General features: G+C 40.0%; 1 protein-coding gene across 1 annotated transcript; it reads left to right on the forward strand.

The window, feature by feature from the left end:
- Window positions 1–236: 236 nt before the first annotated feature.
- HEXB (hexosaminidase subunit beta) lies at window positions 237–16,615 on the forward strand. The gene is made up of 14 exons (XM_056513011.1): window positions 237–688; window positions 781–938; window positions 4,158–4,223; window positions 4,983–5,029; window positions 5,228–5,338; window positions 7,268–7,369; window positions 8,981–9,110; window positions 9,818–9,998; window positions 10,953–11,039; window positions 11,618–11,690; window positions 12,344–12,518; window positions 13,281–13,371; window positions 13,599–13,703; window positions 16,428–16,615. The coding sequence occupies exons 1-14, from the start codon at window positions 396–398 to the stop codon at window positions 16,489–16,491; spliced, it is 1,683 nt and encodes a 560-aa protein (XP_056368986.1). The 5' UTR covers window positions 237–395; the 3' UTR covers window positions 16,492–16,615.
- Window positions 16,616–16,751: the final 136 nt, after the last annotated feature.

A 16,751-nucleotide genomic window follows, 5' to 3' on the forward strand; every position in this document is an offset into this window, starting at 1 on the left:
CCGAGATCGGGACCTGCCCCTCTGCTTCCCCTCAGGAGGATGTTGAAAACCACAAGGTCCCTCCCCTCAGCGTCCTCCAGGCTGAACCGACCAAGTGACCTCAGCCGCTCCTCATACAGCTTCCCGCCCAGGCCCTTCACCATCCTCTTGGCTCTCCTTTGGACGCTAATAGTTAATGGTTTTTTAATGTGAGAAAACCTCTCAGAGGAGCGTGAAGGACCGCCTCACTCCACCAAGGCGCCCCTCGGGCCCCTCACCTCTCAGGGGCCGCCGGCCGGGCGGTGCCGCGGGCGGGCGCTGCGCTGCCGAGCCCGCCCTGCCCGACCCCGTGGTGCCGGAGGCGGAGTCGGGCTGCCCGGCGAGTAGAGCGGGCGGGCTGCGGCTGCTGCCCCACTATGGGCAGAGCCATGGGGCTGGCTGGGCTGCTGCTGGGGCTCGTCGTGGTGCCCGCCGTGCTGGTGAGCACCAGCCTCCGCCACGGCGCCCCGCGGAGCGAGGCCGAGCCGGAGCCGTCCGGCTGGGAGCTGGCGGCAGACGCCGTCCCCGAGGATTCGCTGTGGCCGCTGCCGCAGTGGGTCCGCACGTACCCTCGCCAGTTGCAGCTAGCGCCCAGCCGCTTCCAGCTGGTGCACGGCGCCGGCTCCTCGGCGGGGCCGGGCTGCGGGCTGCTGCAGGACGCCTTCCGCAGGTGAGCGGCGGCGGGGCCAGGGTGTGCAGCGGCGGCCCGGGGACGGGAGCAGCCGCCTCAGGGCCCCGCCGGCGCCTCTGCTTCCCCGGCAGGTACTACGAGTACATGTTCGGGCATTCCCTGCGGCGGACGTGGGGCCGCAGGCCGCTGGCGGCCCGAGGGGAGCCCGAGCTGTTCCAGCTGCAGGTGGTGATCGAGGCGGGGGACCCTGGCTGTGACGGGCACCCGCAGCTCACCTCCAGCGAGGCCTGTGAGTACCCTCGTACCGCCGCCGCGCTCCGCCCGGCTCCGGCACCGTTACGCGCTCGCTTTCCTCCCACGTGTCCGCCCTACAAGCCAGCAGGTTTTTGGGTGGCTGTTCTAAGGAGCTGGAAAGCAAGGGCTCTCGGAAGCGCGCAAAAACTGCCCCAGCATTGGCGACCAGGAGATAATTCTTGCTCTTGGTGCTGTGGGAGATCTCTGCCCACAGTGAATCATGAAGCTCGTCACGTGTCGCCCGTGATTTTTGCAGTTCGGGTGTCGTACAGCTCACTTACTGCTGCTGTCTTTTCTAGCAGCCAGCCTCAGGAATCAGATACCATACTGTGCAACAGCCAGTTATCTGTGGTGGGATCTGTGCACAGTCTGGAGATGATCCCTGTCAGTACAGGGTATTGAGTGCCTACCTGTCGCCTAAGAAATTACTGCATTCGAACACAGATATGTACATGGTATTTCCTGTTTTTCCAGGAAAACCAGAAAGTGCTCGCTGAACTTATTACTCATCTTGCAGGCCTATAAATCTACTTCCTTTCTGTCTGTAGATACAAGAAAGGATTTTAAAACATGGTGTTTATATTTGATTTAGTTTCTCTGCTCCTTTAGTTCTGTGACTGCAGAGTGGAGGAATATTCTATGTAAAGTACTAATCACCAGAGAATTTCCTTAACAGAAATAAGGCTGAGCAATAATACTGCTTTTTGTCTGGGCAGGCTAACACAAAAATCAACATATTCAGTTAATCTAGTTCTGTTTTGAGATAAGCTGTTGTTTGGTATCCAGGATACAGATCCTTAGAAAAAAGATCCTTTTAATCTCAAGTCATACATCTGCAGCAGGGTTAATTCCACCTGACTTGTGACAGAATGTACTGGTATTAAATTTACTCAATCCTTTTGGGACATGCAGCCAAAGAGTTGAGTTTTTATGTGCAAGTTTTTAATACATATCCATGCAAATGAAACATAGCAGCAAAAATGTTAATGCTCTTGACATTTTTCTGCCAGTCAGGTTATTGTGCTGCTTTATTATTATTTGAACTTTGAACTGGTTAGATTTTAACCAAAGCTAGTTCTTGTCTTATGTCACAAAATCTGTCAGAGCATGTGATTTTTTTTTAGGTTGCATTCTTTAGAACAGACAGTTTTTTCCTTCTGCCATACTTAGTGAGTTTTCTTTTACAAATAACATGTTTTCATCATGTAATAAGATGAGCTTTCCAGACTTAAGCAAGTTTTAATTTTCTTTTTTTTAATGGGCTATTTTTATAAGGGTACAGATTCTGAAAAATTCTGTTATTGGTGACTTGCTGGTTTGGGTGGTCTGGCTTGTTAATAAAGATAGTATGGCTCAGTCAGTGACTATCCTGTAGCAAGTGTATTGGATATGTAGTCTAACTACAGGTTATCTGCCCACCTGCCTGCTGAGTTCTTACCTTTTGTGTAAAATGTTTCAAGTAGCTTATTATAAAATTTTCCAAGTTCACCTCAGGTATGATACCTGTTCAGAAAAAAACAAAACCCTGCTTTGTTGGAATTAAATCCTTGACAATTTATTGCATTTTCCCTACAGTTTACCTGGGGAGATTGCAGTAGTCTATTAAATTCTCTTTCTTACCCCAAACTTCCAGTATGTGTAATCAGTACTTAGGTTAACGTGGAAGCTTGAGGTACTTTCTCATGTCACTGAATGGCTTTTCTTTGGTACTTTAAATAAATGTTTGAATTGTGTAGATTGTAGCCAACCATTCTTTCATGCTGATGCAGATCAAATAAGTCATTGTACAGTAATTGAACCCTTTGTTTTTTTTTCTCAGCTGTTTCAGATGTGCAATTATTGCTTTGATATGTGAATAATAATATAAGTGTATAGATTTATAGATGTGGTATATTTTTATGTATATATATGTATGTGATTTGAAAAAAAGACTTAAGATATGTTTGTTTCTCCTCTTAAATTTACTGAAATCTTAGTAAAAATTTATTTTAGCATTTTTTTGTTCCACTGGTACTTTGTACTGTATTTCAGTACTCAAACTTAAGGGAGGATTGTCATGGATTCTTTTGGGAATCCATTCTTCATTTTATTTATCATGCTTCATCTCACTGCCCCTATACTGGTCAAGAGGATGATCTGGCACCTTGTTGGTGCATCAGGGACAGCATCACCAGCCAGGCAAGGGAGGGGATTGTCCTGCTCTTGGGGCAGCCTCACCTCCAGTGCTGGGGGCAGCTCTGGGTGCCACAGTGTGAGAGAGATGTGAAGCTACTGGAGAGTGTCCAAAAGAGGGCCACAAACATGGTGCAGGGTCTGGAGGGGAAACTGTATGAGGAGCAGCTGAGGTCACTTGGTTTGTTCAGCCTGGAGCAGAGGACACCGAGGGGAGACCTCACTGTGGTCTTTAACATCCTCACAAGGGGAAGCAGAGGGGCAGGTCTTGATCTCCTCTCTCTCATGACCTGTGACAGGATTTGAGGTAACAGGAGGAAGCTGAGTCAGGAAAGGTTTAGTCTGAATATCAGGAAAAAGGTTCTTCACCTAGGCTGTGGTTGGACACTGGAACAGAGTCCCCAGGGAAGTGGTCACAGCACCAGCCTGGCAGAGTTCAAGAGGCATTTAAGCAATGCTTTCAGGCATTTGGTGTGACTCTTGGGGGTGTCCTGTGCAGGGCTAAGAGTTGGACTCAATGATCCTGAACTTCCAACTCAGCATATTTTGTGATTCTATATTTTGAATAGTACCTTTTTTTTGTTGTAATAAGACCTTAATCATAAGCACCTACAATATTATATGACAAATTATATCTCTAAAAAATCTGTAACTATATAGAAAATCTGTAAACTATGTAGAAGGAAGGTAGAAGGAGAAGTAAACTTTTCGTTTGGTTTGGCCGTCCGTATCACATATGTCTTAAATGCAGAAACATTTTGTGTTAGATTTTAAGTGAGTTGGGTTAAACTTTGCTGGAGTTTTGGCTCGTGCAATATTTTAACATTGCCCTTACTAAGTATCTTACATCTTTTATCTTCTTTCTGAGTAGCTGTTGACTGTCTGAATAGTAGATGAAAAATAATTGCTATCACCACTAAAAGCAGGATTGGTTGGAATTTAATACACAAAGGGAGATGTGGCACTTGAAGAATCTTTTTAATGCCTTTTGGCATTAACCTGTCAATTCATTGATTAGTAAGCATTTTTTTCTTTTCTTTAGACCATTTAACTGTAACTGAGCCTGTGGCTGTACTGAAAGCTCCTGAGGTATGGGGTGCTTTAAGAGGTAAGCCAATGCTTTTCACATTGAGCTCTTTGTTTAGGGCATATACAAACTTCATGGCAGATCAAGAACCAGCTGACCACTGAGCCTTGCCCTCATTCAGTACTTTATTGGAAGTAAGGTTAGGCCAGAAGGATACTCAGATGTGTATCAGTTAGACCTTGGCCCAGATGCTCAGCATCTCAATGGCACACTGTGAGTACATTCTTGCTGTGCTTGAAATAAGCCAGGCGAAGAAAAAACTTTTTAAACCACAGTGTGAACAGATTATTTTCTGACTGCACCTATAAAGTGGATGTGCTGAACACATCACAAAGAGTAATAATCGTGACATTTCAATCTGCCATTCTTACTGGAGTGTTTAGTCTGTATATTAGTTACCTATAAATTAACAGATTTTTCATGCTGAATTAGAAACTTCACCAGTTCCAGAAATTAGAGGAATAGATGTACAAGAAGACCAGAAATTCCCACCTTACTCTCAGTAACTTTCTTACTATTTGAGGATCAATCTACTACAGCCGAGTCATAGCACAAGTATTCAGTATCTGTGCATAACAGAGAATTTGAGTGGTTTTCTCCAGAATTTTTTAAATGGTGGTGCTTGAGCAATTAAGGGAACTGTGCTAAAGAGAAATAATTCAGCTACAAAGCATTCTTTCTAGCTTTGTGAATGCCTGTAAGTAGTTGTTGTTTGAAACTAAAATTTTAAGGGCAATTACTGGATTTTAATTGAGATCCCTTTCTGGGATATTTTTCCAGGTTTGGAAACCTTCAGCCAGTTGGTTCATGAAGATGACTTTGGAAGTGTAAGCATGGCTATTAACTAAATCCAGTGTCCTGGTAACTGGGTGCTTTTCTAGAAAGAGCCGACCTACCAGTTTCATTCAGCAACATTTCAGTTTGTTACGTATTTCCAATAATAATTTTCTGAAAAAGAGAGTATTTCCTGTTTGAAATTATGAATATGAAAATAAAATTCTAATTTTTAAATTTTGTTGTCATAGTTTCTCATCAATGAATCTGAAATCAATGACTTCCCAAGATTTGCTCATAGAGGAGTCTTATTAGATACTTCAAGGCATTATTTACCATTGAAATCTATTCTTACAAACCTGGTAAGTATGCAGTTTTGTGTCATTAATAATGAAGGCTTTTTGCTGTTGTATTTTGGCCCCTGAAGTAGTAAACAACTGGAGCTGGTATGAAAGGAGAACCCATATCCTCTGTCTGACTTTAAAAGGATAGAGTGAACTTTGCTAAGCAAAGATCTGAACATAGGCTGGAATGAATATAGAGAGGAATCATAGTGGGCAGACACAATGATTATTGAGTCTATAAAGGGGCTGGTGCTTGTGGTACCTCAGATTCTCTCTATTTTCTGATGCCTAAACCAGCTTATGCATTATTTCTTGGAAGCATGTTTTGGGACATCTGACTGTCATCAAGCAATACAAGGGATGCCTTGCAAATTCAAGTGTCAGTGCCGGTGATTTCAGGAAAACTCCAGTCTTTTGGAGTGGACTTCGGTAGTCCAGCAGCAGGCTTTGGTAGTCTTAGGCTAAGTGCAAGCCTGTAATTAAGTATTACAGAGCAAGGGAGGAAATTCAAAATGTGCACAGGAAGCTACTGAAAAATAAGACCAGACTAACCGATAAAACCAAACAAAATTTCCTCCAAAAAGCTTAAGTAAGCACATTAAGAATGAATGTGCTCCAGCCCTGATAGAAAGGTGTTGTATTGTGTAAGCTTTAGCAGCCAAAGCTGGGGTTTTTACTGTTTTGCACTCCCCATCTTTTTTGTTGAAGTGCTTGTAGGAGGAATTATTTCATTAGCTGAAGTGGAGGAATGGGTAGTTTCCTGTCTTGTCTCTGTCTTGCTTCTCCAAGATGAAATATTTGAAATGTCCCCTCCATGTTGCAAAACTTTGAAAAACAGGTTTAAGATAGGCAAAAAGAATGCAGATAAAAACAGTCTCAGAAATTAACTGAGGTCATCCTTGAACTATGCTCAGAACTTGTTCTTTTGGTATTTACCACTTGTTTTCACATTCAAGGTCAGTGCTTGTTCAGCAAGTAAAGCTTGTGTAGTGTTACACTTGCAACAGAGGGTTCTTCAATATCTCAAATATTTGTGTCAGTATTTTTTGTCTTGTCTAAAAGAGATGTCCAAAGAGATTTACATTGCTAACTATCTTAGTGTTTCTGTAAGTGCTGCTATTCTGCTTTCTTTCCTCAAATTGCATGTCTGTTTCTAATACATTATCAGAGCTATAGTTCATGCTGTTTGCTGGATTAAGAACAAGTATCTCTCTTTTCCCACCTCTGTGCTGCTTTAATCCAGACTAATAAAAAGCGTCACTCTTTTTCAGGAAAAATGCATAGGTTATTTGTATCAATTTGAAATGGATTCTTATGAAGTCACTAGCAAGAAGGGATTTACTATGTAGTAGGAAACTCATGTTGTTCTGTTTTTGAGTCCAAGGTGTTTAGTTATAAAATTATAAGCATTTCTGTAAACTGAAATAACTGATGGTGCATAGAGAATTACTCACAGAACCATCTGTGTTGGAAGGGACCCAGAAGGATTATCAAGGCCAGCTCTTAAAGTGAGTGGCCCATATGGGGGTCAAACCTGCAACTTGGGTATTAGTAGCACCATGCTGTTAGCACCTGAGCTAATCTCAGGGTATGTGTTCTGAAGGGGAAGAAATTCTTAAGTGTTCATATCAGTTCATACTACGCAGGCTGGTAGAATGAGAGTCAGATCAAGAGTTTGTTGACAGCAGTGAGAAAATAGATTGCAGAGGGGTGGAGCAGCAGAGGTATGTGCTTTTAGGATTTAGTGAAAAATAGAATGTTTTTGTGGTTTGTTGGTGGGGGGATTGGTGGGTTTTTATTGGTTTTTTTGGGTGGTTTGGTTGAGGGTTTTTTTCTTTTTTAGTTGTTGCTCTAGGCATCTGGGAAATGCTGGGACAACCACTTTTTTGCATAGATTTTCTATGAGAAAGAAGTTTTAACTAGACTCTGTTGCATTATTTGTTACAGGATGCCATGGCTTTTAATAAGTTCAATGTTCTCCACTGGCATATAGTAGATGATCAGTCCTTCCCTTACCAGAGCATTTATTTCCCTGAATTAAGTGATAAGGTGAGTGAACATCATTGGAGCAGGGTGGAAGGGCAGAAATCTGGCACATATTTCACAAAAATAAAATGCAGAATTTACCAATGGTTAAGTACATCTGCTTTGGCTGATTGTAAAACAGTACTATGGGACCAGTAACCAGCATGTCCACGTTTAGGATCATGCCTGGATTTCTGTGTGGACCATTTTTAAGTCTTCTTTTGGATACGTGGTATATGACCACCTTTACTCTTCTGTGCAAATTTTCTGAATGATCCTCAGTGTTTGCAGGACTTCAAATACTAATGGTGTGCAAATAAATAGTGAACACTGCTTGGGTTTCTGTTGATGCGTTTCTTTACCTGGTTAACTTCTGCCACTCAAACAAATGTAAGAGATTTTCCTGCCAGCTCTTGGCACCACTGTAATAGTACTTTTGCCCTGTCTGATAGCTAGTTAGCTTTACAAAACACACCATGTAAGAGATCCAAAAGTGGAAGGTTGTTTCCTGAAGCAAATACAGTGGAATGTGTCTCTATTCCTAGGCTTATAGTAAGCTTTGCTACATTAGTGAGAGCCATCATGAGGTTCTTGCTCAGTCAGGTGCAGTCGGAGCCAAATCAAACATAGTTAAGTAGTTAAGACTAATTAAGTAGACTAAGCCTAAGTATTGGATTTGTGATTCTGTTTTAAAATGCTTGCTAGAATCCGACTCTCATGAAAATTATGTTGGCAGTGCTTGAGCAGATGCTATGAAGAATTTTAAAATTCAGAAATTATAGATGTTGCATAGTGCAGTCAGATTATTTTGTCTAGTAAAGGCAAACCCTAGTAGAGTTCTGTTGTATATCCCACTAACAGCTAGAGAGAGGGAGATGGTCTTTGTCGCAGCAAGCTTCTCTTTGAAAGTCTTCTTGTGTACGGTTTCCTTTTTTGAGTACCTCAGCTGTGGAAACCATTTTCAGTAAACAGAAGCTTAAGGTGCTATTGATCATGAAAGGGTCATTATGTATCCTTAAATAGTTTGGCTCTTTGGCAAGCATCAGTTTCACCAAACTGTAATAATCTGGGTCATTGTCACATTCATTTTCTGTGTGAGAGTGGAATAACATTCAAACTTAGTGTCACAAAAGAAACACATCCTAGTGCTAAATTGGTCACTGTATCAAAACTAAGAAGCAGAGATGTTGGAACTTCTTTCTGACTTGGCAGAATTTTTCCATTAGTCTTGTATGTTATGTAGCGAGAGCCCTGTGTTTCAGAGTTAATGGGCAAAAATAATTTCCCTCTGTACAGAAGAATGGACAACTGTATCTTTCAAAATCCTGAAGGAAAAGAAATTAGCTTTTCTGCCTTTTTCAGTAACTGTGAGCTAAGGAGGAATGGAAGGTCTCCTCAAGCAGATCTGTCTCAGTGTTCTGAGTTTGTTGTTTTGGGATGGTTTTTTTCCTCTCCACAAGTTAAGTGAAAAGTTCTGTCTGTGCAGTGGATAAACCACAGCCAACTTGTAAAACTGCTCTCCAGTCTAAGTTAAAATACTACTGTCTAAAATTTTGTGATCTGCTGGTATAGTGTATTGTCTCTAAATATTTTCCTGTATGTCTCTAAATATTTTATTATATGCATATTTTACAGGGGGCATACTCCTCTAATCTCATCTACACTCCTACTGATGTCCGTCTGGTGATTGAGTATGCCCGGTTAAGAGGCATCAGAGTTATCCCAGAGTTTGATACACCAGGACATACACAGTCTTGGGGAAAAGGTATGCCCAAGAAAGTATTAATGGTTAAGAAATTGTGGTAAGTAGTAGCAAGAAAATTAATTTTTTAAGAAGTAACCAATGAAGTGCTTTGGAAGGCCCTTGATAAGAGGTAAGGAAGAGGCACTGAGTGATGTCATGACCTTCACAGGTTACAGGAAATAAAATGAATTAAGAAAGTAGACATGTTCTATGCTAGATGTGTGTACAAGGGTACAGATATAGTCTGTTCATTCTACCTTGAAGCTATGTACCTCACACTGGCTTAGGCCTTAAAAAAGCAGAGTAATAAAAAGTGAAAAGAAGCCTCTGAAGCACACTCATGATGTTTGGCTTTCTTCTAACTGGCTTCCTTCTGATATTCATTAAAGCTTTTTTTTTTTTTTTTTTTTTTTTTTTTTTTTTTTTTTTTTTTTTGTTAGGTAGTTATCCAAGTGCTGTTTTCCAGGTATTGTGACATGTTACATATAGTGTGTGTTAAATCACAGATCTGAAAGTCAAAGTCCTGATTGCCAGTTAGAGGGTTCCTAAACCTTTTACAAGTGGTCTTTGGTCTTATTTCTTCCTGTCTCAATTTGATTTTACTTAAAATAGGTGAGCACTTAGTTCGTTAATATTTATCTTTATAATATGACTAACTGCTTCTTCCTGCTAGCAAAGTTAGCATTGCAACATGAAACTGAATATCATCTATTAATTATTTTTATTAGGTCAAAAAGATCTTCTCACTCCTTGTTACAGTAGAGGACAGCCAACTGGGTCCTTTGGACCTGTAAATCCTGTTTGGAATACAACTTACGACTTCATGGCTAAGTTCTTCAAAGAGATCAGCAGTGTGTTTCCAGATGAATTCATTCATTTGGGAGGAGATGAAGTGGACTTCAGTTGTTGGTATGGTGACAATTCAAGGAACACTTATCTAGCACCTCCTAAACCTGTCCACCTCCATCAGTTATGGAACTCAGTTGCATAAGACAGTTTTCACTCCATAACCAAAAGGTCTCCCCTCCTGCATTTGTGATCCTCAAAAAGCAACTGATGTGCAGAATTTTGCTCTGACTTGTAGTTTCATAAACATTTAGGTATTCTAAAGGATTTCTTTATGAAAATTACCCTGGCAGGACAGAGAACTAGTATGTTAGAAAAGTACTGGATAAGAAAATTAACATTTAAATAGTTTGTTAAAGTAGATGTTTACATTGAGTTCTGCCCACCAGAAAATCTGGTAACCATAAGAATTACCAAATAGATTCATGTGTGTTTGTATTAGAAGTACAGCATGTATTAATCATGTTCTTAATTTGGTTGTGGATGTTGAATATTTTGGAGTCTCTCTGCTGGAAAGACTAACTAATAATAAAGAATTTGTAGCACTTTAATGAGTGTTCAAATTGATCTAGTTAGTATTTCTACATTCTCTTTAAAGATCAAATCCAAACCTCTTGGAAATGCTTTAACGCAAAAACGTTGATTTGGTTTCTTGTGGTAGAAACACAAAATTGTTGAGTTCTCAGACTGCTGATAATCTTGGCACAAAGTGGCTGAGATACCAGGAACTCAAATGCTCTTTAGAGTTTGAGCAACCTACTAGAGACTGCTTCAGAACAGTGGCTCCAGCAGATTTACCAGAGAGCTAGGTCTATTGGCTCTATTTCAAATCAGGAGGAAACTCTTTCAAAATATCTAAGTCATGTTAACCTTCTGCTCTGCAGTGTGTTCCAGGCTGTGGCATGCCTAAGGCATAATTAGTGTGCTGTGCATAGGTAAAAATGATTAGGAAATCTGGTTTAAAATGTAACAAAAATAACCTATTTTTTTAACTTGTTTTCTTGTTATTTATTTAAGGAAATCTAACCCTGAAGTGAAACAGTTCATGAAGAAACAAGGTTTTGGCATTGACTATGCTAAACTGGAATCTTACTATGTTCAGAAGTATGTTGTTTTCTTTTAGTTCTTGCTCAGTTTTTCACAGCCATTGTTTGAGGGTGGTGTTGAGATGCAGATACGGAAGCTTAGTTTCTACATTATTTTGAAAAATTGCCACATATTTGGGACTGTCCACTTTATTTTAATATACCAGGTCTGAAGTTCATAGCTTTAAGATGTGGGGCACAGCACAGATATGTAAGCTAGTTTTACACACACTGTGAACGTATTGGGTATCTTAAACTAGGTGTCTGCAGTAGTGTCAGCACAGAGGGTTGGGAGGAAGTTTTTGCAGACATTTCTTTCTCTCCTTAAATAACATAGGTTTAGTCATCCTGTATGAGTTGCTGGTAGTTCTGAAGATTAGTTTGTGTTAATGTACGTGCACATTGTTCTACATGGTAGAACATGCTCTGCAAGACAGAGCACTGAAGGCTGAAACCAGAACAACCTGCTTTTTCTTGGTCCTCTATGCAGTGATGGGGAAGGTCTGATGTGCCTTGGGGTAGAAAATGTTGCTACTTTTGAGTGATTCTACTTATCTCATTGAAGATCACAAACCTGATCTTATTTTTAAATTCTAGCATTTTGGACATTGTTTCCTCCTACAACAAAGGACAAATGGTCTGGCAAGAAGTGTTTGATCACAAAGCACAGGTAAGGTGGTAAAATTAGTAAGGTACTCTTGCATAACAGCACAATACTGTGTGAGGCTTCCAAAGCAGACTACTAAGTAGATCTGGCTTTGTCTCTTAAGAGTTAAAGCAAGATTGCTGACATAGCAAGTCTCTCCATATGTGGGTAATTTCAATCCCTTGGAATTACCATCTGTTGAATGTGTAATAGGTGAAACAGGAACACCAGCATTACACCAGCATTGAAGTGCTTTTTAAAGGTGAACACAGTTAATATAATACGCTTTAAAACATCAGAGTAAAAGGTAGAGGATTTTCTTTTTTTCTTTTTTTTCCTCATGTAACTGTGTGTCTGGTCTAGTAACATCAAATGCTCACCTTTCACAAGCTGGTCAGATATGTGTGGTGCCTGTAGGAATCCTCTTAGAGCATTAACTGTCTATAGTATAACCTAGGCTTCACTCTAGTTGAGTGTTTAAAACCAGCAAAGAGCTAATCAGCTTTTGACCTGGGGGGGAGGGGAGGGATGACAAAAGGTAGTTTCCAAAATGTTCCTCTTCAAAACAAAATAGAGAGTTTTGAAATCATGAACCTCTTCCTTGATAATAGGTATTAGGATTTCCATTAATGTTTTTGGGTTAAGTTGGTTAATTTGTTTGTCTTTTCCTCTTTTAGCTGAAGCCAGACACCATAGTTCAAGTGTGGATGGCAAATAACTACGCCCATGAACTGAGCAGTGTTACTGGAGCTGGGTACACTGCTGTCCTGTCAGCACCTTGGTACTTAGACTACATTAGTTATGGGCAAGATTGGAAGAAATACTACACTGTTGAACCACTTAACTTCCCTGGTTTGTTACTTTTTTAATATGCATGGTTCTGTGCATGAAACTCCTTGGTTTATAGTACAGTGAAAATGGAAAGAATAGGGCTGTTTAGAGTGGCCATTCCATCAGTGTGATTATAGTATCATCAAAGGAATTATGATCAGCTAGAACTCTGGAAAACTCTTAAATTAAAAAAAAAGGAACTTTGCATTTCTCACAGGGAAAGGTTTTACCTTCCTCAAGCATCTGATACTGGTGTTTGCTTAAGATAGAATACTGGACTAGGTAGGCAGATGCTCTAGGAGCAGAGCTGTGCAAAATGTCTGTTCACAGACAGACACCGAATTCATGTTACCAAGCTTCTTGAGTGTTAAACTAGTCTAGAAAAAGACATGTTCTCTCCCTGGATCTAAAGTTGATACAAACATCTTATGCTTTCTGTGGGGCTTTCATTTTGTGCAAGGGAGCTCTCAGAGCTCATTAAGGAGAATACCTGACTAATTTTTTCAAGGAATGTTCTGCATGTGATAGAATTAACAGTTTCCATCACGATTTAAATCTCTTCAGAGCATAAAAGGTAAAATCCTTTCTGACAGAGCAGAGAAATGGCTTCTCTAGGCAAATGACTGGTGGTTCTCACATTCAGTAACAAGACTCACAAAATCTAAGTTAATGTTTAGGATAGGTTTTTTATATAAAAACAACAGAACATCAGTCCTATCTAATTGTTGATACATGCCTATCTTCTGGACAGAGAGAAACACTGACTTTCTGCTTTGAATTCAGGATCTGAAAAACAGAAGAAACTTCTAATAGGTGGAGAAGCCTGCCTATGGGGGGAATTTGTGGATGCAACTAACCTGACACCAAGATTATGGTATGGACTGCTTTATTATTAGATTTTTAAAAGCCAGCTAAAAGAAGCATTAATTAATCCCACGGGGCTGTATGCTAGTGGTAACAGTGCTCTGTACTGAATCTAAGCAGCTATGAAAATTAATGTTTCTGAGTATTAAAGTATTATATTAGACCTGGTATTTAAAAAAATTTATCCATTCTTGGTTCTAGACCATACCTATGCTAAAACTTAGTACACCTTTACAGGCCTCGAGCAAGTGCAGTTGGGGAAAGACTCTGGAGCAGCAGTAATGTGACCAACTTGCAGGATGCCTACAAAAGGCTAACTAACCATCGATGCCGCATGCTCAGGTAAGATTTAGTAGCTACAGTGTATCTTGGTTCTCAAGTTTTATAACTGATGGAATAAAGGTGCAGGCATAAACTGCTGGCCTGGAGATCAAGGGAAGAGAGTTTAATCTGACTGTAAATGCAATTCCATTTGGTTTTGTATCTACGGAAGAGGAAAACAGATGCATTAAGACAGTAGGTCTGGACAGTTTTGCAACTAAAATTTTCAGAACTCACTTTTTTCAGTGAAATACTAGGACTCTTCTGTGTTTCTGTGTAAAGGAAAAATGAACCCTATGACTGACTTATTTCAGACAAGAAGTATACTAAAGGGTATGTGGAAGGAGTACACTGACAGAGGAAGAGCAGACTCCTTAAAAAAAGGTGGTGTTATTTATTTATTATGAATAATAATTAAAGACCTGCAGCAGGTAATCAATTGGAACTGTTTGCATGAGAGTTGAGTTTAGGCAAGCTATTCTTTCACATATTGCCTTACTTTAGGGGTTGAAAGGGGTGGATAAGCAGTCCATGACAAATTTTAATTCATTTATGGACTGATTTTGTTTACAGTAGTTATAACACATTCCTCTCCCAGTTCTTTGCTAAAAAGTACTAGACAAGTATCTGGTTATTTCTTGTAATTGTTATTTTTGTAGATTCACAGTTGCAGATATGAGTGATTTCTAGGTTTAAAGTCCAAGTTTGACTTCACTGTTGAAGCATTCAGTCAGAGAGCTGAATAGTTGAACTGCAGCAAGCATGAAACATACCATTTTGTTCTCTACAGAAGTTTATGACAACTTATTGAAAATCTCAACTCTGTGTGGTAGTATTTCAAGGTAGATACAAATGAATTTTTTAAAGAACAGGCTACAACAGCAGTTACAGGTAACACTTGAAACTCAAGCTCTCTGCATGTGGTCATGAAGATGTCTTAGCATGATTATCTGTTAGAATCACTTTAGTTTAGAGTATATAGTATATGTTTAGCTTACTTTCACTTTAATCAAGAGTGACTGAAGAACTTTTAAGTTTGGCTTGGGTTATTTCAAGCTGGCTTAAAATAATGATGCAGGAAAATAGCTGTATGTAAGTTGTGCTATCTCCCTCAGTCATGAGAAAAATAGACACATTAAGAGAGAGTTGACAATATATGTTAAAAACAAGATCAAAGGTATTTCAAAACTTATGTACAATTACTTAACAGGATGGTGCATCTCTTGGTGGGGCTCAGGAAAACACTGCTACAACTGAACAGTTAAGTGTACAGTGGCTGTACCACTAGGTTAGGGTTTTACAGTGAACTATGCTGTTCCTCAGCCTGGTTGACGCCACTGCTGCATCTGCATCTTCTTAACTCTGGTACTTGTATTGCTGTACAGGGAGCAGGTCCAGATGACAGCAGCTGCTCTGCTAATGCTGGCATGAGAGATGCAGGGGGAGACTAAGGACTACTCTCTCTTGTCCTTGTTGCACATATTTAGCAACAGAAAGTAGTCTTAAGGAAAAGCTGTTTTGCTGGCTTAGGATGAACAATTCCTGTTAGAACGTAACTACCTTAATAAAAAGATATGTTGTCCTGAAATGGTTCTTTTTATACAGGCTTTGAACCAGAAACACACTAGAAAAACCATTCCCTTTCCATTGAAGAAATGAACGTTCCATGGAGCTGCAGTTGTTACGTTTCATGTATATGGAGCTTCCTCAAAGACCCAACTTAGTATCAGGCTGCTGTAATCTTAGCATGTACACAAGGACTGTTCCTACTAGACTGTGGCATTTGTACAAGGGGCTTTTTCAAGAGAACAAACAGCTCTGGCTTGCTCTGCAGCTGGTTACCAGGGAGCAAGGGGTAGGCAGTACATTGTAACAGCTAGATCCTGGTCATTAGAAGAACAGTAACTCTGCCTATTGAAGATCCAGGCCACTGCTCCTGAAATAGTACTGTGAATGCAGTAGGCACTATTCAGATCCAAACTCAGCTTTTTCTAGGATACAGCAGCCCAGATTGCAGAGAAATGGTGAGGGGAGGAAGGAGACAAGTAGATGGACATATATTGCAGAGACCTAGACACCAAGCCTTGTCTGTACTAAGAGTATGTCTTGCTTAGAGGCAGCAGTCATTCAGCTGATCTATTATTCAGTTTCTTCCACTGCACCGCTTTTAAACATTAGCAACAGTAGTATCCATATCTTAAACATTTGAGAAATAGAATGTTGTTTACAACTACTTTAATTCTGAAACATGTTTTTTATACTATCTTACTGCACCATTGTAAGATACAGGGGTTGGGGTTTTTTTAATGCCACATGAGAACAGAATAATTTATGATAGTGTAAGCTGAAAGAAACCCTGAATCATCTCCTCAGAATAATGAAAATTATGGAATTAGAGCTGCATTTGAAGGAAACATTGAGGCTGGGAGAGGGGAGAATGTGTAAATGTCAGTTGATTCATATTTGCCTTTCTTATGACTTCTTTTCATTAAAAGCAGTAGATTTTGTGGAACATCAAAAGAACTAGCCCCTGAATTTAAGCTTTTCAACATGTCTGTTAATAGCTTGGTGCCTCTGATTGAAACAAGTTCAATCAAAGTACAGTCAAAAGTAGAATAGGCCATCTGTTGTTTCTTGGGAATAGTTTTGTTTATATAGTTGTTAAAATAGATTTCTAGTATCTCTCTTCCTGCCTACACAAGCAGCCAGTTGTTTGATAAGTCATACCCATTCCAATTTTAACAGCCGTGGCATAGCAGCCGAACCAGTGTTTGTTGGATACTGCGCCCATGAAGCAAGAGGGCCGTAACTGCTGCAAAGACTTCTTGACAACAGCCTGAAGTGCCTCTGGGGTATGAATTTGTACATGTGGTTTCGTATCTCAATCAAGACTTAAAATTTTCACTTTTAAAATAAAATTATTTGACAGCCTTGTTGGTGTAAAAATGATTGTTTTTAACCTTTCAAAAATAGGGATTCTTCACTCTGAAATCATAAAACTTGAGATCATAGAGTTATTAATTCTAGTTTCCTTACACTCTTAAGTTTAAAAAAAAATAAAGCTAAGAC

The sequence above is a fragment of the Oenanthe melanoleuca genome, chromosome Z (assembly GCF_029582105.1).
Source record: "Oenanthe melanoleuca isolate GR-GAL-2019-014 chromosome Z, OMel1.0, whole genome shotgun sequence".
NCBI lineage: Eukaryota > Metazoa > Chordata > Aves > Passeriformes > Muscicapidae > Oenanthe > Oenanthe melanoleuca.

Excerpts from the sequence above, each read along its gene's own strand:
- HEXB (XM_056513011.1), top strand. The coding sequence starts at position 396 with ATGGGCAGAGCCATGGGGCTGGCTGGGCTGCTGCTGGGGCTCGTCGTG. Across the intron at positions 4,224-4,982 it reads GGTATGGGGTGCTTTAAGAG|GTTTGGAAACCTTCAGCCAG; the intron begins GTAAGCCAATGC and ends ATATTTTTCCAG. Across the intron at positions 12,519-13,280 it reads TGAACCACTTAACTTCCCTG|GATCTGAAAAACAGAAGAAA; the intron begins GTTTGTTACTTT and ends CTTTGAATTCAG.